Source organism: Spea bombifrons, chromosome 5, assembly GCF_027358695.1.
Source record: "Spea bombifrons isolate aSpeBom1 chromosome 5, aSpeBom1.2.pri, whole genome shotgun sequence".
Classification (NCBI taxonomy): domain Eukaryota; kingdom Metazoa; phylum Chordata; class Amphibia; order Anura; family Pelobatidae; genus Spea; species Spea bombifrons.
This window is the reverse complement of record NC_071091.1, coordinates 36,961,676-36,983,103: the sequence shown is the minus strand read 5'-3', so window position 1 is coordinate 36,983,103 and position 21,428 is coordinate 36,961,676. Positions and strand designations below refer to the sequence as shown.

Here is a 21,428-nt window from a genome sequence, read left to right as displayed (position 1 = left end):
GCTTTCACTTTGTAGGCTCCTTTGGCCAGATGACACATGATGTGAACATAAAGACTGTATAATAACAATGTATGGTCAACCTGCGGGCGCTAAAGAGCGGTCTCTGCTGCTTGAAAGGGAAAAAGAGAGACAGCTTTGGTGAAATAATAATAATAAAAAATCTAAACAGTGCTGTATGTTTTATTTTATTGTTTTATTCTTATTTGTGCTCTGGCGGTGAAATTCTTACATTGCTATTATAATAATTTTGATGCTAAGAACGCTAGCTGCTGTTGGGCTCTTAATGAAAAATGTTTATTAGGAAGGAAATAGTTAATACAATATCTATATGATCCACAAAATCCTGGGATCCTTAAAAGAAAGTATATGAAGTGCGTGTACATATTTCAGACAGAATGACAGAATCAAGAAAGGTGTTCACGTGATCAAGATTTATACTTGGTTATTTTTTTATTGTATTTCATTTTAGTTGCTACTCTTACATAGCTAGTAAATGCCTAAACACACGTGAGATTATTTCTTGTCTGCTTCATAGAGCTTCAGGTACGCCACCCGGTTCCTATTTTTTCGGAACTCTTTGTCTGTAGGAAGCTCCGATCTCAGTGACCTCTTCTTTAGACTTGGCACAGCTGACCAATCTGGGGATCCAAATCTTCCCGGCCACTGCACCCTCCTGCCGATCTCGATGTTACTACAAAAAATCCCAGGGGCTGGGTTAGAGGAATAATCCAACTTTAGATCTGGAAACCACTTTGTGCTGCTGTTGAAAGGTGTGTAGGATGGCATACATTTGCCTTCCTGGGTCCAGAATTTTTGATATTCCGATGGACTTGGAGTCTTCACCTGTTCAATTGGTGGGAAGCGGGTGGCTGTGCTGGATCCCATGGTTGGACATGCCTCGTGGGCCAAATAAATCTATCGTATACAAACACTTCAAACTTTATCTATTAGAACCAAGTTATTTCAATAGTAAGTGTGGTCTGTTAGCGTCTGATAAACATCTTGTATAGGTCTGTAAAAAGTATCTTAACATGGTACACAGACAGTAGAGATACCATTCATCAATACAATGGCTTCTATAACCTCCCAGAATGACACTGCTGTTCATTAACATTCACTAGGATGTTTTATTACATCCTAAATACTGCTTTTAAAGCATAATTTACTCAGTTGATCAGGCTACTAGACACAGAGGGAGCTTTACAAAGATGAGCTGTAAGGTTATTAAGGTCATTAAGGTTTTTCTTAAATACACTACATGCACGCATGTATGTTTCGGATAATTTTTTTGTTACGAAGCATGCACAGTAGCGAAAAAATAATTTTGTGAGGTTTTAGGCCACTTGTATCTGAATGCAAAGTTACATCTGATAAACTGAATTTTAATTTTCCAATTGAGGCAGAGAAGAAGTCCAGCTTAGTTAAGTGCATCTCGAGTTATGCGCAACTTAGATGAACTCTATAGCACTCTACAGACTTGGCAAGAAAATAAACAGGATAACAGGCAATTCTATTTGTTAGAATTGCAGAGAATAACCTACGAAGAATAATGCTAATAAATCACACAGTATTATATAATAAATATCGTTAATGGCATAATAAACTAATTATTTTATGTACTCACTGAACTCCAATCATGGGTTTGACATCTTTATGTGATAGGAAATTCATTATATAACCATTAGCATCAAAATGACGGTAGATGTCTCACCCACTTTTGTATTGGTGCGTTCTGAGCATACTGACAGCATGGGTTGGGGAGGACGCAGGACAACCCAAGCCAAGCAAGCAAACACAGGTCTACTAAACATTGCTACACCTATCAAAACTCTGTGTCTTTGAGGCTCTGACGTTGGCGCTAGAGATAGAGTGGTGACAAAGCTTTTTATATATATATATATATATATATATATATATATATATATATTGCTTGTGAGCTCTAAAAAATTGGAACATACATTTTATTTGATGTATATATATACAACTGTTTAAAAGTTTTGGCTCAATTAGAAATGTCCTTGTTTGAAGCAATCACAAACTTTGTCCCTTTAAAATAACATGAAATGGATCACAAATACAGTGTAGATATTGTTAATGACTATTGTACCTGGAAACGGCTGATTTTTATTGAATATCTTAATAGGCGTACAGAGGCCAATTAGCTAATGGGTCAACTGGTAGCCATCTCACCCGCTCCAGAATTACCACACACATGCAGACTTCCTCTTAAAATGAGGAGACTCATAATTCAAAAAAAGGCTTTAGGCAGGCAACCTAATATTGTAACTTTGCTATAGCGGGAGTATAGCGGGAGTATGAAAATTGTCAAACTTCCCATTGGGAAGAATGTGTCCCATTCCCACAGCATTCAAAGAGTTAAAAAGTGACGGTGTAATCACATAACTGATGTTGTAAGAATGTTCACTGAATGTTATGTGAGGTGGTTTCAAAAGGAGTCATCTGTCATAAGGCAAAGAGGTCGAAGTGTTGAAGTATTCATTATTAAAACAAAGTGGCATCTGCATGTGACATTGATTTTGTTCACATTAGTCTACACACTTTCACACCTTCATTCTCATACTCTTTGTGAAATGTGCTTGAACCATCGGCTCATCCGTGCTTAACATTAATCAGTGTACAATTGTAATGTGTTTTTTGTGTGTTGAAGGGCTGCTGAGTTGGTAACCCTTTCGTTTTTTCATAATGTGGTTGGAAGTTTATTTGTATCTACAATATAATTTTTTTTTATAAAAAATATATTTTATATAGCCAATTTATTTGGCTTTATTTTTTTTTCCTGGTGGGTTTAACAGATTCCTCTTGTGCAGAATTCACAATTGCATATGAGATATCTGAGTGCCTCAAACGATGTATGATAAATGAAGCAGCATGCTACTTATACGCTTATCATGTTCTCAGACTAGCAACAGGTTCAGTAAAGGGCACAGCCAGTAAATGAAATTTTCCACCAGGACAATATATCATCAGAAGAAATGTATGCACTGAAAATCTACAAGCTCCTTCAAGATGTCGACGAGAGTATGAAATAGTAAAAAATGGGATGCCCAAACAGCAATATAGGGAATTTTAGATTCAGTGGCATTTTCATATTCCTTTAAAATAGTACTTGGGATGCTTTATTATAGATATATTACTATAAATAAAACAAACTAAACTGATTTTTGCTCTTGAGAAAAATGTTCTAGTTACAAATATTTTATTTTCTAAACCACAGTGCTGGCTTTGTACAGTCTTCATCATGTTATACGGACACCTGACATTTTATTAAACTACGGTAGTTTCATAACTTGGTGGCAGGCAGTCAAAGCTGGAACAGAGAAGACAATGGACCATCAGTGACATTACACCAAAAGTACAAAAGAGCGCAACCGTATATCAACTCAATCAGACATGAAGAGCGTATGTTTTGTTATGAGGAAGGATGTGATGTCATGCAATGGGAAGGGCTGTTGAGAACGCAGGAAACAAAAACTAATCTAGCAAAGAAGGTTAGGTTTGGATTGTTACACCATTCGTCCAATCCCAGAGGAAACCCATATCTCTTTTTTGTCCCCTTTTTGCATGTAAACAGCAGAAATATATGTAAAAGTGAATTATCCAAATAAAATATATTATTATTATTATTCAAAATACCTTACTCAGTTGCAGAAATAACTAACAATATGTTACAAACACACAAAGTAGATTTCACCATTTCAGCTTCCTAATATGCGTACATTAGAAAGGGCAAACACGAGCAATCTTCTCCTACAAGATGGGCTGAGCTGGCGCTTTCCGATACTTAGCAGTCAGGAAGGTGTTATGAATTCTACCACATTAGCTATGCATTATGCAAAGATAATTCCACCCTTCATAGGAATTCAGTATAGATCTGCTCCACTGAAATGATAGAAAAGAAGAAAGAACTAGGGAAAGAGAACGTGAAGCTGCTACAAACACCTCAGAGGGTCATTCCCAGGGCCCTTAAAAAAGTATAATATAATTCAAATTAGTATGTGGTAGCGATATCCAAATGACCGGGCTAAGAAATCAGAATTAAGTTAGTAAAAAATAGAATTGTGATTATAATATTAAAGTAAAACCATACACAAAATATAGTACAAACAGCTGGTGTAAATAAAAAGTCTGTGTTCTCAAACTGCCGGTATAAATGAATAGTGCCTGTTGTGCGTCAAGAACACTTGACGTGTTTTGCCAACAGGGGTTTTAAGTTTAATTACTTACTAGTTATACGTTTTGGGTAATAGGGCTTATCTGATATATGTGAATTTAACCCTTCATGTAGGAGAAGTTCACTGAGCTTTGCAGTGATAGGGAGGGGGTTGAAATAAACCTCTCTAATGCATAGACCCCTTTGTCCCTTTCAAAGTATGAATATACTGCTTCTCACTATTAAAGTGCTCATTTATATTGTTTTCAAATTTAAAATATTCCAAGAATATTTCAAGAAAAAGGTGTGCCTGTTAACAAAAAGACGGTTGAACTACCGACAGCTTGTCCTGTTAGCATGGGTGGGTTTGCAAGGAGGGGTGTGGCTAATCCCGTTTGGGCTTCCTATGATTGGATGATTTTTGGCCACTACGTGGAACTTTTTGTTTTACTTGCAAATCCAAATAAAGCTACCAGGTAACTTTTTTGTATGGACTTTCTTGTCATCCCCTTTTACAAAATGTGCTTTAATAGCCTTTAGACTAAACAGTACACATTGAAATTCAAAAAAGCTTACTACTCATTATGTAGGGTCATTTTTTTGAGATTTACCCTTCATAGTGCATAGATAAATGATCCAAGATATGGGTTTGCTATCAGGATCTATGCATTATTCCAGTCAGAATCGTGGGAAATGTATAACAACTAGTATTCTGTAGTTTAAATAATGTGCTAGAAATATATTTATTAAAAAAATCCTTGGTCATTAATTGATGAGGTGTTTGGCTGTAATATATTTTGGCCGTAATATATTTATTCATTATACTTTCCCATCTCTGTAAAGGCAGGACAGATATGGAAAAATTAATAATTTAAACTATAATAAATTAATTTTGACTAGAATGTTGGCATATGCTTAAAACGAATTACAACTTGAATCAATTTAACATTAACACTTAACCTTAAAATGACAAGGTTGCTATTTCAAGACCTATTTTAGTGGAAAAGCCAAGATAAGACTTTCAATCCTCCTTGCAACATATAGTTTATGGTTTCAGAGAAACCTTTCAGAGACACCCTTACCATATAGGCAAAGTACATGACTGCTAAGAGTGCTGAGCTGTTAGAAGGCATCACCATGAAGTTATATCCTATATTAGCACGCAAACCATATGGAGGTAGTTTTCACAATAGCTTAGATATGGTACTTGGCGTTCTTTACATTCTTGAGCTCTACATTGTAAGCGTGTGTGCAGATCCCTCTTTCCTCATGTTTCAGTTTGTCTTTGTCTGCCAGTTCTAGTTTTCTCATACTTTTTCAATGTATGTACTGTAAGGAGCGCTTTCTAAATTGTTGGCGATATAGAAATGAAAGATAATAATTATAAATCTGAAAGCAGTAAAGTGATACACGATATAAAATGTCCCATTCTTTGCCCAATGTGAAGTTCTGGTGGCCTATAAAACATATGTTGTCCTGTGTGTTGTTATATATTATATTATTTTCTGTAATAAGCTTAATGGTCATACCTTTCTTCCTTGCCAACTTCATTGAATGCCCACATGTTCTACCATAATCTGGTAAAGGAGGAATAAGATATTTCCCTGACTAAAGCTTGCTCAGTTATAATCCTTATTGGCGGATAACAGATTTGGTGTGAAAGGGTGGGTTAGCACACTGGTTCATTTTTATTTGTTTTTAAACTAAAAATAAAGTAAAGAATAAACACTTTTAACTCCTTAAGTATTCAGGGTTTTTAGTATGCTGTGGTATCGCTTCACCTGTCAGGGGTCATAATGTTATGGCTGATTGGGGCATCAACTGTGTGTACAAAAGCTGTTGTCCAAAAGCTCACTAAGTGATTGGAGAATGCAATCCGAGCATACATACTTGATGCAACGGGATAGCTGCCAACTTGCAATCTGCTATCGTCCAGCATTAAATGCATTATTTTAATTGCCAGTCTTTCTTAAAAAAAAAAAATGGGGGTTGGCTGAAGATGGAAACTCAATAGTGCCAATTGACAATGATTTATGGCACTAAGGTGTAAATAATATTTTACAGGTAGCAGTTTTACTGGAGTTAGTATATGTATACACTCATCGCATTGGACATGGATAGGCTCTATTATAGTTATAAATTGATATGTATTTGCTTAACACTAGAAACGGGCAAGAACATATAATTACATTATGTTAAAATGGTTAGGTGTTAAATATAGGTCTCATTTGAAGATGTGAGAGACAGATACCAACCACTGATGAAGCTCATGAGAGGCCAAAACAAACATCTGTGGTTGTTGGTTCACTCACACAGAGGCTTACAAAAATTATGTAAAATGTAAAAAATAGAGCCTTAAAATAAGATAATGCATCATACACGTTAACCTACTGCAGTGTTTAATCACATTTCAAAAATGAGTACAAAATGAGTCATTAGAATGACATTTTACATAATTCTCCTTCGGGTATTGAAATAGATCTGTCTCTCTCTTTATCTCACCAACCAAGACTGGCTTTTTTTGTGGTATGTGTAGATGCTATCTGATCATGCACTGATGTACTTGTGGTTTGTGAAAGATGGAGACTCCAAGGATCATTTGAGCCCAGCAGTTTTCCCAAGAGCCTCTTTACCCTTCTGACATTCTTCTCAACTGTGCCAGAAAAAGACACTTTTAGTTGGGGATCATTACCTTGCGTGTATATAAGAGTGCAAAGGTCCTGAGTTAGCAGCTATTAATTAGGATGATTAGGCCCAAGGCTGCAATTATAAACCACAAGGCCCACTTAGCATCTGTTCTCTAGTTTTGACTTTCTGCAATGCTAATGTTTTTGAAAGCTTCATTTACCACCACTTACTGATTAACGAAACCACGGTATATTGTTTCAGCGACATGACTGAAAGTCAGTACAAAATACAGAGAGGGCTTTTTTCATTCTATGATTATAAAGTTATAACCGGTAAGACCTCTGATCTTGTCGTAACATTTGACTTGTCTACTGTTAAAAAAAGGGCACTATGGTAACAATTGTGATTTTGAAATTGAACTTAAATTAAGTTACTTCATCATCCCAGTGCAATACGGGTGAAACAAGCATCAGGTTCACAAATATGATTATGGATAACAAAGGGGACTATGGTATACTATCTTAAGTGTCCCCCACCTATCTTAAATAGGGTGTTAATGGAATAGCTGATTCCCAAAACATTTGAGCCCCTTGGAGTGTATATTCTATGGGTTTTAGGCAAGATGATGATGGTCAGTGTATACCAATGAAACATTCATACATTTTTCTTCTTGTATAATTAAAATTGTATATGTTTTGATTTTGTTTTTGATTGTTAAGGAGTTGGAAACTAAAGTTGATTGTTGTTAGTATATGTATTTAGGCATATTTAGGAGTGATTTAAAAGGAGGAATGAAATCTGGGATGAATCTCCCTAAACAAAGCGCTAACATTTAGAACAATCAGCATAATTACCACGCTGGTTCCAGTAGTAGTAATTTCATACAAGTAATGGATAATCGTGGCACTAATTTTCTGCCATAGAACAGAAAATTAAGTGCAGTGAGATTGTATGAAAAGTGCCAGGATCACAATGAGTGTTCTTATTCAAATCTATACTTAGACACTAGAACTCAGCGGCACCTCAGGTGCTGACCCAGGGTAGCACCCCTAGCCTTCCCCTACACGGCTGCCACCCTCACATCATATGACATCATATGCCAGTGCTCCATGTCACAGTGTCTGCTTGGCACAGCCGCCATGTTGTAACTAGGCCTGCTGAGGAGGATCTCCATTGTAACTGGTCCATTGAACAGTGGATCTTATTCCTTGGTTTTGCGCCCAGGAGAGAATACTTCACTGCTATTGATCTAATGTATTAAAGAATCTTACCATTTCCATAAGGCCAAGACATGTATCTTCCTAAATAAAATATTATGTTTAAAAAAAAAAGTTCAGCAAAGGGTAAAAAAAGTGTCATCTGACATAGATAATATTTCCCAGTGGTAAAAAGAGCAATACAAATTGGTTATAGATCGATCTCGGGGATCCCTAGTTAGTAGATGACATCATAAAATTCATAATTTCAAGAATACATTTCTCTTTAGTTTACTGACTGATATAGTTTCCCGGTTACAAGCTATGTGTCTAATCAGTTTCAGATGCAACAGAACCTTGGCATCCTAATATACTATATAAGCACTAATGCACTACAGTGCCTTGGCAGATTGGACCAAGAGAATTAAACCGTTCTTTGATTTGGTGCTTGTGATTTCGAAATTGGCGAGGCTGGGGAAAGGTTAGTGCAGCAGGAAATATGACAATGCCCTGTGCTGGAAATGGTAGATGATACCTGTTCACTTTCCAGAGACTGCACTCGTAATGTGGAGGCAAGTGCAAGCAGCAGTTAAATTGTATTGGTGCACACACGATGTTCTTCTTTAATAGCACCCAGTAAAAGGCTGAATGAATTCAACAACAGAAGCTGAAAAAAGTGCAATGAGTCATATTAAAAGGAAAATGGAGAAAAGGATACAAGACTCTCCACTGAACACAATCTCATATTGTAGGCAATCTATGATAACACCATTTTCATTTCAATTCAGTCCCATAAAATTACCACTAACATTACAACTCATGCAGAACGCAGATAAATGTAAAAATGTCACAGAATTCTTCCAGACGGGACTTTTAGTTCCACTAGATCACCATCTACTTTTTACTTGTCTAATATTTCATTACAGGCTTCCATAAGTTAATTTTCTTTCCAGTGACCATGTAAATCACAAATCAATTTTCATTTAAAATGCCTGACTACAGATTGTTCTTGAAAGCTCAAACCATATGCTTCAGTGAACTCCTGGGCATCCTTAATGTACATTAAATAAATGTTTTCTTTCTTTTTTTTCCAGATCATTTTTTTCTGTACTCTGGAATAAGGGTACATGACATTATTCCGCACGTGTATTTTTTTTTTTAGGATGTAATTTCAGATTACACATGAAAAATAATCATTCTCGCTATGAAGCGGACAAAAGGTATATTAGAATTTTGATTTGCTGGTTTTGCACGTTTGTAAAACACACAGTAAGGACATCAAGGTCACATAAAATCAATCCTGTTGATGTCTGTTGATAACATTCTTACATTAGATGAGGCTTAAGCAAATGTTAGGTTTATTTGGAAAACTACATAAATAATTGCCTATAAGAAGGTGTTTCAACTACTTTATTGAAGCACAGCGAATAAAGCTTTTTCAGATGGTGAGAAATTAAAAGGGATCTTGTGAAATGTGTACTTGTAGATTGGTGGCTAAAACGACAAAATCAGCATCATACTTAATTTCCTCTTCCTGAAGCCACTCTCTTCTCTTTTAATTGTTGCGTTCCAATGTTGAGCATTAGCTTGATATATATTCTGTCTGGCAAGGAACCCAAGGCTAGGTGCACCCACAAAGCTAAATGGTATAAGGTTAGGTGGTGGAATGGCGGTTCCACTGTTTTAACCGTTTGCATTAGATGTTACACATCAGGTTGACCAGTGATAGTTTTAAAATGAAAAGAACATTTGTTATGTGTGTGTTTTTTAACAGCTTACAAATGTCGTGCTTCTTCAAAAAGCAGGACAGATAGTAGACAGGTAATAAATAACAGGGATCTATTAAGCATTTCATTTCAACGTCTCTGTGAGCAAACTTGGTCAGCAACACGTTCTTCTCAAAATATCTTTTGAGATGCTGAGTCTCTGTGAGTACAGTGTATGCACTTCCGGTGCTTTTCCCCCTAGGAGCTGGGTTCATGTTTGTGGCATCAGAAACACAGAATTCTAGACAGGCTGGGTGCTAGGAACAGTTAAGGAGAGGCCAGCAGCATATCTCCCAATAGTCCCAGTTTCCATGGGACTTGACTTATTTCACTGTCTCGGTGTCCCAGGTAGCTTTCCCAATGTCCTGCTTTTGCAAGCAGTGGGGAGCATGGACTACTTGGAAAGAGCCTCTAATCTCCCCAGACCAGCCCAGGTCAGTGCTGCCCAAGACACTAGCATCGTTAAGTGGTTAATCAGGTAAACTGGGCAGGTGGCCGTGCCTGAATGGGCGGTATGCAGAGGGGATATATATATGTATATACCATACCTCACAGCTGTCCTGATTTATGCAAGACAGTCAGCATTCTGGGCTTGGTCACACTGTGCCCAAAACGGTAATCTGGTCCCACACTGCAAAAACTGGTCTCACAATGCATTGGTATTCTTTTCTCACACATGTCTGTGGCAGTTACTCAAACTACAATTTTATTATATTATAGAAATACTATATGGTAGGCTTTTATCTCCTTTTTTTACATTTGCAGCAAAATATGACACATACTGAAGGTTAATACTAAAGCATGAACACTTGCTACTATATACAACATAATGTGACCTGACTCGATGCCCCCACTGGCTATTTTTAACATTGAGATAATCACCTTGATTTTCTTCTTTTGCACAAATAGTGAAATATATTGTATACGGATACCAGTTACGAACACAGTACCCCTGAAATTCCCTACCATATTCCATATATTAATCAGACTTTCCCTTACTTACTTTAAATTTAAAACCTCACAAAAATCCAACCTATTCAGAGGCATACAATACCCCTAATATCCTTAATCTACATCCTGAAAGACACCATTTGTTCTTCCTATCTTTCAGATCTCCAAGCCGCTGACTTCTTCATATTACCCTTGGGTCACTCAAATCATCCTCACCCAAGCAGTAGACTAAAAAAATCTAAGGGTCCGTTCTAATACACCTTAACTTATTGTCAAATTGTGTATAATCAGCTTTAATGTTGTGGTTAGTTTCCACCATCCCTCTATTGCAATTGCACTGCAGAATCTATTGTCGCTCTAAATAAATGTAAGGCAACAGCAATCTCATCTTACTTCTTGCATATCAATTGCTAAAATAAATTAAGTTAGTATGTAAGGCGTTATAACGCTGCTTCTCTCGTAGGAAGACATAGGTGCTAACAGGGATATCTTATTAGAGCTTCTAGGTTTTCTTCAGTGAGCTAGAGAGCAACCAAATAAGGCATGGAGAAATCACTGGTAAATATAGCATTTGGAAGTCACCTTTAAACATATTGATTAAACATATGATTGCATGGTTTCATGAGCACATCACCATAAAAACAGTATGAATGGTTTATAAATCTTGGTAGCATATTTATTAGGATACACCTGGAAAAGATCTGGGGCAAAATCCCTAATATGGAGCAATGAACAAAAATATTCCGCTGATGATTTCCACTTCTGATTTGCACCAGAATTGCTGCATTAATTCCCTTAGAAAACAGGGCTGTCTTTCTTGATAAAGGAGCAGGCCATCCATTGTGGGTTCTCAGTGTCCAACACAGTCATATTTGCTATCTGTTGTTATGTTGATTGCTGCTTACAATGTTAGATGGCATTTGGTCAGTGGACCTGAAGGTAAGTCTGGAGCGGCTACCCCTTTTGCAGTACATTACATCTGACCCTGCTAACAAAAAAAATGCAGTACAAACAAATGTGGGAACCCTCTAGTTTGGCCCAGAGTCTCAGGGTGAAGCAAGGCTTCTCTTGTTCTCCAGGTCACCATGTTCTATCTCCAGATCACAAGAGTGTAATTTAGGCATGCCCATTCCTCACTCTATTCCCTTCCCATTCCTATAGAGCTTTAAGCTATATGGGTCTAGTCACATCCATATACGCCACTAAGCCTCTCCTCACCCCTCGAAGACTCAAGGTAGCCTGACTTGGGAAGTTATCAGGCATGAGTATAACCTATGCAAGTAAGTATCTGCTACTTGTGCAGCTAAGTCATGTAAAGCTTCTATATGTTATAGATGTTTTGCATATATTGTGTTATTGCAGGGTAGCCTCACATGAAGATACAGAACAAAACAGTTTTTTGGGAACTCAGAGGTCACCAACTTAAACTACTTGTATGTTATATCAAGCTCAAAATGTTGCTGCCAACCTCACATGGCTATTGTAAATATAAAGGTTTTTTTTTAATATTATTAATCCTTCCAATAAATATTTTGCATTGTATAATGGATTAAAGCAATTACTGATTTTAGGTTTTTTTCAATAATTTTTTACATTTTGCAGTGTTCAGGAAAACATGAACGCTTTTACCAAACGTGTTTCATACAGGACCAAAAAAAATGTTAAATGTTCCAAACAGTTTGCATAGTTTCAGCTCACAATTATTATGACTATAGTCCGAGTCAGCTAAGAGGACTGCTTTTTTGACAGGTATAGGAAAAATACACCGATGAGCAAAGAGAAAGAATGCATGTCAGTCAAAAAGAAATATTTCTGTGCATCATCCATTTCATAGAGAAGCTAGACGTAAACAGAAGTGAAATGACCAATAAGCTAGATCCCATCCCAGATGTGATTTCAGCTTTTTCACAGGCAAATGCACTGCAGACATCACTGCGTTCCTGTGTTTAAATTAGACATTACAGTTGATTTCCATTATGTTGCCAATGAGCTATGAGGTTTTCAGGCACACTTCCACTTCATGTCATGTACCGAGCCCTTGCCACGTTGTGTCTCAACTACCTACCTGTTCATAAATTGCATTTCTCCACCATTTCCACGATTTTCTGCTTGAAAAGTTACATAGCTTTTTTTTTTTTTCTCCATTTTGTAATTCAAGTGCTTAGAACTGAACAAGTGAAATGTACCGATCCAGCTGCAAAATGAAAGTGTGGTGGCAAGGTTTATAAAACCCATCAGTGGTATTTCTGGCTTCCAGGGCATTCAACAAAGCCTTACAGGTAGATTTACCTCCAGACCTGGAAATGATATGGCAAGAATTTTACTGAGCCCAACTTGAGCCAAAATGATAATACGATGTGGACCATATATCCATGCACATCAATACCTGTCAGCTAAGCTGTGCTTGAAGATCACAAATTTTCACTTACAGAAATAAAATGTATTGAGGACTCTGCTCAAATGACCGTGCAATCTAGAAGATCCGTTAGTCTTTCCTGATCAATTTAATTCTGCAAATTTATCACAAATTTGTTTGACCTGCCACCCTTCATTATTGGCCTGATTAAAAAATTCATACATTTAATTAAATTAATTACAATAAATTAACTATTCACATTCTGCCTTATATTAACCTCAAGCCAAGTCTACTTAACCAACTGCAGAGTATCCTAAATAGTGTGGTTGTCTTTGGAGGGTTTGTAAAGGCATTAGGAGACTGGGAACCACAGCACTTAATAGTACATAATTCAATTTAGGATGTCCTAAAGAACAATGCCTTGTTGTCTGCATACAAACCACAAAGAATTATGAGCACATTTAGTCGATTTTTACTAAAAAGGCACAGATTCTGCAAATAGCCTAATAATCATACCTGGGAATTTCTTAGCTCCAGCTGCCCGGAGCCTTCCCTAACGGGAGGCTTCCAAGACTGCCCACTGTTGTCGGCAGGGGGTCCCACTGACGTCGATGGTCCCACTGACATGGGAAAACACCCAAATGTAAAGGTAAAAATGGGCGGAGAGCGGGACGTGTCAAGACCCTGCTCCCGCGACCCGGAGGATTCGGGTCTTCACCCAGAGAACCGGAGAAGCGGTGCTTCACCCGGAGTTTATTCCTGCTATCCGACATATGGCAAGACATGATGGGCATTCTGCAACTTATCTGTATATACACTACAATAAAACTAGTATGAATTGTAAGCCACTATCATGTGTGTTAACTGTATTATTCAGGACAATAAAAACCGGACTAAGTAAAATCTAGTAAATCTTACTAATGCACGAAGCAGATGCACATTAGAACATTTGTCATACACAGCTTGAAGGAATTTAGACCCAAGGATGCATAAGTAATAACTAAGCATTTTTTCTACACATTTTGTCCATTCTAAACTGAATCAAGAGCATTTAACCCTAAAAAAACTGAAACCCTAGTAAATAATAAAACATTATTATGTATGTCATGGATTGTGAATTGACAATAGCAGATATAATAATATATAGCGTAGACATTATTAGATTAGCAATACAGGAGAATGGGTGCTTGTTTCATTAGTACCTATAATTTCAGGCTCTGTTCTGCATTTTACATGCGGCTTGTCTACTATTCAGTCTGCGATGCCTCTGCTTATCCACAACGAATCCATTTGTCAGGTTGCATTGTCCTAATTCCCATGTACTTGCATTTCATTCTCTCTTTGGAAACGCCTTCCTGCTCTGTAAAACTGAATACCTTTCATGGTTTTTGTAATAAACTGGAAGTGAGTAACAGTGGGATATCAAAGGAAATAATACTCTAGTTGCAGTTGCTTCTGGGGTAGCCTCCTGAATGTGGCTTATACGATATATCATCTGTGCTGACACCTTTCACTCTCAATTATTTGGCTGCTGTCAAAACAAATCCATCAAATTATAGAGCGGTCTTCATGCTACCGTTTCATTGTAAGTTAGCTACATTAGCTTTGAAAAAGAAGGAAGTATACATTTTTATCTGTATTATTTATTTAACACTGCCTTTTCCCTGGTGAGTTATCTCACAAGCATGGCAAATTCAAATTATCTTATGTCAAATGCTGAATAAGTTCTGCTACCAAATGCGTTTTTTCAATCATAGCTCACCAGGGAATATGCACACATAAAAAGACCCATTGTGTGATGGGAAAAAAATACATATTTTATTACATTATTATCAAGGTAACCCACAATTGTATGCTTTATTATGTACATACATAGATGGTCCGAAATGCAGTGAAATAAGACTGATCAAAAAGGAATATGCCACATTCTGAGCTTATTTTAACATTGTCTAGGGACAGAGTAAGTATAGCGAACTGTAAATCAAGGGTATTCAGATATAGATCTATAGTTGTTAATAAACTATAACTCTCATTAACCTCTGCCAGCCACAAAAACACCCAATGACTAATGGGGTTCTTGGATCTGTGGTTCAATGACAAGTAGAGGCGGATATTTAACTGACTCTGAAATATACAGAGAAATACAGACATTTTCATACAAGCTATACACAATTCCCTCAGCGGTGATTAAAGTCCAAGGGGACCATCGCATTTTCATTTTGTTGTTTAAAAAATATCAAAGCAGTCAGTGTCATTATAAACTCCAGAGAGGGTTGTAAAATTCTAAGTGACTGCAGTCACCATGGAAACCAATAGACCATGCCTGCCTTTATTTAGCACTTGAATTCCTCCTTATGTCTTGGGAATTCTCCAGATCTGTCCCAGAGTCTCCGAGTGAAGCCCAGGTTTCCAGAGTCTCTGGGTCAGTTTATTTTTTCTCTCAGCAGTGAGTGGCTTTTGGTCAGGCCTGCCCCCTACCCATTTTCTGCCCACTTTATTGGCTGTTTGGAGCTAGCTCCACCTCTTCATGCAGTAAATGTAACTCCACCCTTAAATGTTACTAGCCCCACCTATGTAATAAAGTACGGCAATATTAAACTATGTTTTCGTTATTATGGTTCAGTTAATAATAAGTATCACTGTCCATGACACTTTCAGTCAAACTGTAAGTAAGACCATTGTTAAGGTTATTACAATTCAATACTTTTAAATGATCAAAATAATGGAACCTCACTTTCTAATTTATTCCTTCAAAAACTCCAACTAAAAAACAGTTTTTAATCGCGTCCCTTAAGCCTCCTCCACAAACAACTGAAATTGCCTCATTAAATATATTTGCTGTTGCCCAAAGGAAAACTGAAGAGGATGTTAATGGCTTTATCACCCTTGTAATAGCTAAATGATGAAGGAATAATATGTGAAGTTATAAAAAGAGCTTTAAATACAATTATCAAATGTTTTAATACAGGTAATTTTAAATACAGATGCGCTAATTCCTTGCTTTAAGTATTAACCTTGAGGAAGCCGAAAGCGCTCAAGGAAGCCCCTAAATATCATATGACTGATAACAATGGTAACCTACAGGTCTACAGATAACAGGGCTTTATTGGAACATAATTTAATAGAATCCAGCAATTTCCTTTAACGTTTAGCTATAAGACTTATACAGCACTGTATTTAATGCCCAAAGAAAATTTTTCTGTTCCCCTTAAACATTTATTAATTTATTTTAATAGCTACCTTTAACATTTTGTCCTGACAGCTCTCATAACTCATACTGATTACAAGAAGTTTATGCCATGCAAGAGAAAAACCGTGCCATCTCAGGCATATAGCTCCCTGCTTTTCAGGACAAGTTATGAGAGAAGACCCAACTCATCCATAGCGTATTATATGGATAGCTATAATGACTATCGTCAGAACCAAAACTATAAAAGTTTGCTCATTCTATGTGTACTGTCTATGGGGCTTATACACTAAAGTAGGTGTTTCTGCAGAAGAGATGAGGTTTCAATTCAACTTCTTTAGGATGTTTTATGAAGAGCTAACCCTAGCATGTTTCTCCAATAAAAGAGGTTGATGGCTCAGTATAACTAAATTGATGACATAGCGTCCAAGATATCCCACTGATTTAATTATATATTATACAGGGTCAACCAAAGTCATCTTACAAAAAGAAGCTCGCTAGGGTTGGGCCTTCACTTGCAAGGTAAAGCTAGTAAGTAGCCACTTGAAAACTGCTTCTTAAGTAAACAAACTCATTTCTGTCTGCTAATCGTCTACATCCATAAACAAAGATGTAAATAAAGATGGCTAAGAGGGGCAGCTGTCATATGTCCCATTTGTGTGGCTCTACGAGAAACAGACATTTTTGGGCGCAAAATCAAAATTTCTTCACTGGATTACACGGTTTTCTGGACACTCAGAATGGTTGCTATATAAATTTACCAAAACAATAATGCTAGTGAGGATAAGAAACATTCGGGACATCAAGCCAATTGGCCATAAAAGTTGAGCAGTCCTGTCCCAAGAGTAAATGTTGTCAAACTTAGCTAGGTACCTTATTCCCAATGACACTATATTGTTTCACAATGCAATTTTAAGGTCTATTGAGTATTTATTAATTATGGGAAAAAACTAAAATCTATTTATTTTCCATTTATACCATTTTCCCCTTTTTGTTTCCATTTATACTACAAACCAAGGATTCATCTTATGTTATGGCTTTGTGGTTAAGATGCCATTAGTCTGATAACTGTTTAGTAAATGCTACAGTATTGCTTTAATTAAGAAGATACTTGACAGAACACATGTTGTGATTAAGTTATGATTTTCTTTGGACTTGTACATGCTATTCCATACCGGATGCCCCATTTAATGAATCTCCTTATCAGTCTAGATGCTGTTTAAGTCCCCTTGACAGCCAAAGAGCAAATTCTGACTTAGGATGTTAAATAAATGATTTAAGTACAAGTGCCTTCAGCATTTAGGTAAACACAATAAGACGAGGTGTGCATTAAGTTCTAAAAACAGAACCCATTGAAGATGCATTATTATTATTGCATACGCAGTCTTCACTACTGTTAACAAATATGCATAGCTTTTAAAATCAGAAAGAAAGTGACCTACCTAAAGTAATATGCCTGAATCGAATATCCAATAACCTTTTTGGCATTTTGCATTCATTGTATAAATAATGAATGTCTTCCCTTCAACGTCTCATCATTTTAAATAGTTTACTCCTCTTATAAACAACTCTTTCAATCCAAGAGGGAAACTGTTTGATATGGATTGTGGGTCAAACTCTTAGGCACTTATAAGGCACCGTGGGGTCTTTTTTACACTAACAAAGAAAGTGAGCAAACCTTTCAAATTTCTCGTAAAACGCGAGAGCGTAAGGACCATCCACTACATAGAGACCTTTCTGCTTTACTGTACATTGACTCAATCTGCTTTCCAGTCTAGAAAACTTGACTAGCCACTTGCTCATTGTTCTGAATGTAATGTAAAATGAATTTAGTCCATTACTTTTTTTTAGTTTCTAAAGAAATAAAGAATTTGAACACTACAGTTACTTACTGACAATACAACTACTCTTAGCAAGCTTATTGCACCACTATTATTATCCTGCATCCTCACAGCTATTTCAGCAGGTCTGTCTTCTCAAGAGAACTGTCCATGGTCCAACCACTGATCTACTCATTGTTATTTTTTTGACTGGCATAAGTCTCCCAACATTTTCCAACCATTCTGTGTAATGGTTGGAAAATTGAAAACCATCTCCAAATGTCATAGTGCCACTGTCGTAAGCGGGTATCCTTGCAGCTTCCCACAAGGTAAGGCTCAAGGTAGCCGGAGCCCAAAAGTTCCCAGGTATGAGAATTACACATCTACTTCTCCTAAAGCAGCTTAGGGCTGTCTGCACTAATTACTGACATGCTAGCTTACGTGGCCAGCTACAGATCTCAGCCAAACTAGCTTCAGGAAGGTAGCCCCAAAGCAGGTATCCCAACAGACTAGCCCAGCCCTGTATGCTAGGTCCCAAGTCAGGCTACGCATTTTAATTTCAGTTTTCATTTAAGAAGTTCAAACATCATTGTTCTTCACGGTCTTAGAAGTCACCAAAATGCTGTTTAAGCTGAGCTGGGATGACAGGTTAAATTTAACACAGAATCATGTAAAAGTGCTACAGCTGCACATAGTGGCAGCAGTACTCGAAGCAACAGTGTTAAGATCACTGAGAATGCAGCTCTTATGGTTCTTGTCATTCTTGTTCTGGTTATGTTAGCACACAGGACTACCTGGGCATAAACTATCTCTCTAAGTGAAACATCATTGTTATTATTACTGACATTGGTGCTCATTAAAATACATAAGTTAGTCACTGGATTTTTGTAGGCTCTGAAAGCTATTTCATGTTCCTTGAAGGATTATACAAATGAACTGAGACAGCTTCATCTTGCTTAAAAGGAGAATTGAGATGCAGGCATACAAGTCAGAGACTAGGACTGCAATTATAAAGAAAAAAATAACAACTAAAGTTCTACCTAAATTATGTGGAGCCAGATAAGAAAACCATCAGTATTTTACGAGAACAGAAGTATCCTGAGGAAGACAAGTCTCTCTCTGTAAATAATACTTCAACTACAGGCTTATACACTGTGTGTCTTCAGTATATTCAATTAAGCATAATAATTCTTTTTAATGAGTTCTGTGCCAGCAATGTATTTTATTTTATTGAGATACATGTATGTATACTGTATCATATACAGGATCGATAGATAGATAGATCGATAGATAGATCGATCGATCGATTACTGGAATTTATTCACTAAAGAGGAAGGAGTGATGCAGTTTCAGTCATTATTAATTAAAGTAAAGGTATACAATATACTTGTGACGTACGATAAGGACCCGCAGGCGCTGTCAAATTCACCAACGGCATGAGTGACCAACTGTTCTTGTGGTTAGATTGGGTTAAAACCTTTTTCACAGTATACCAGGATCCCTCCAGATTTATGACCTGTGTCTTTATTAAAGACAGGTTCATGACAGCTGCAAAGCATCACTGGGTGCCTGATTTCAGCAGGCTTGAGATACTAGTGGAGGCACCATGTGAGTGCACCAACTGAGAAGACATAGTGCTGTTTGGTAAGAAAGTCACACAGTATACCTGGATTTTTATATTGACGGGCATGTAAAAGCCAATCACATAGATTAATACATTTGAGTCAACATTGCCAGCGACAGCATACATCCACTACATCACTCGCTCTCTTGCATTGATGTTCACCATATTTTTTCATAATACACTTGACACCATCTAAGTAACCTCCATAGAACTCTACTGCACTTAAGTATCATAGTCCTTCAAATTTTTGAACTGTTCAAAGGAGAACATTGAAAAATAGTAGCTGTGATCCTTGAAGGCTGGCAATACAATCAGCTCATTGGCGTGAATTTGCAGGTGCTTTGCTTGGCAGAAATCACCGGGGAACACTTTAAAACACATGCAAAAATTTCAAAGTGATTGTCAGCCATTTCTGTATTTGAATTTACAGCGGTTACCAGTGACTTCAAGGATTATAAATTATTATGTCACAATGCTTGATCGTCAAAGTATAACTTCGGCATATCGTTGGCTATGTGCCCCTAAGGTTTTAGCGGTGGTGGCAGATCCCAGTTTTCTGAAGGTTACAAACCATGTGTACCAAAACGCTAAGGCGAAAGCATTTTACTTGCATTAATGTGTCAGATTTGACAAATTTCAGTTTAAATGATACTAAAGGGCAAAAAGAAGGCAGTGGTAATTCTATAATTACATAGTAAATTGTGACAAAGTAAGTGCTAGACTTCAAAGAACAATCTATCTCTTAAAGCAAGTGATTCCTTATCACAAGTATACAGTGTATGGTAATTGCCCCTTCAAGTACTCTTTAACTCTGTGTAAACCATTCAGTATGAGCGAGATACTAGAATACAGTTCTCAATTGGAATGTTAGGCAGCTCAGTTTTCATCTAAATGCCAATGGTCTATTATTTGTAGGTTAAATTGCTAGTTTTTGTACAAGACTCTATTTGTACAGAAACTTTGAGAAATGGGAATACGAATTAAAAGTGAAAATGTTTATCTCTTTACTAATGTCTCTAAGCATTTATTTGAATTATTTTACTATAACTACAGGGACAACTTAGCAATGTCTTATTTAGCTGTATGAACTTTGGAAACATAATCCAGGCTAATAACAGCTGGCACTTTTTGGCCCAGGGAGCCGCTAAAGCGTCATTTGCTCTCCCCGAAAAGTAACTAACATATACAAACACACAGTTACCCTTACACTAACACACTCACTCTAATACACACTTTTTACTGTATCATACCTCCCCTCACCCTATCACACCTCACACAACACATCCACATCACATTCTTACTTTGCATGGAGCTCTTCCTTATAGTTGCTTGCACAAGTGCATAGTTCAGGGTCAAGTTAACTTTACATGACCCCACTGCATTCTAACCTCCGCAAGTGCCCCGTTTGAAGCAAACCCCTGGCATTTTAACGTACTTATAGCACTTCAACTATTATTTACTACTGTACAAGTCATTGACAATGCACACAAACACATTATATATATACATATATATATATATATATATATATATATATGTACTCCGTATTTGCTCGATTATAAGACGACCCCCCAAAATCTGAATATTAATTTATGAAAAAAAAGAAAAAGCCTGAATATAAGACGACCCTATAGGATAAAAGTTTTACTAGTAAATGTTAATTCATGTAAACTATGTGAACAATTTTTTTTTTTTTATAAAAGCTATGATTGAGAAAAATAATTTTTAT

At 36.9% G+C, this 21,428-nt stretch overlaps 1 protein-coding gene across 1 annotated transcript; it reads right to left on the bottom strand.

The window, feature by feature from the left end:
- Positions 1–219: 219 nt before the first annotated feature.
- On the bottom strand, positions 220–885 carry LOC128497579 (protein pitchfork-like). Its single transcript, XM_053467698.1, has one exon. It carries the CDS (start codon positions 883–885, stop codon positions 514–516), a length of 372 nt encoding a protein of 123 aa, XP_053323673.1. The 3' UTR covers positions 220–513.
- Between the last annotated feature and the right edge of the window lie 20,543 nt (positions 886–21,428).

Excerpts from the sequence above, each read along its gene's own strand:
- LOC128497579 (XM_053467698.1), bottom strand. The coding sequence starts at position 885 with ATGGGATCCAGCACAGCCACCCGCTTCCCACCAATTGAACAGGTGAAG.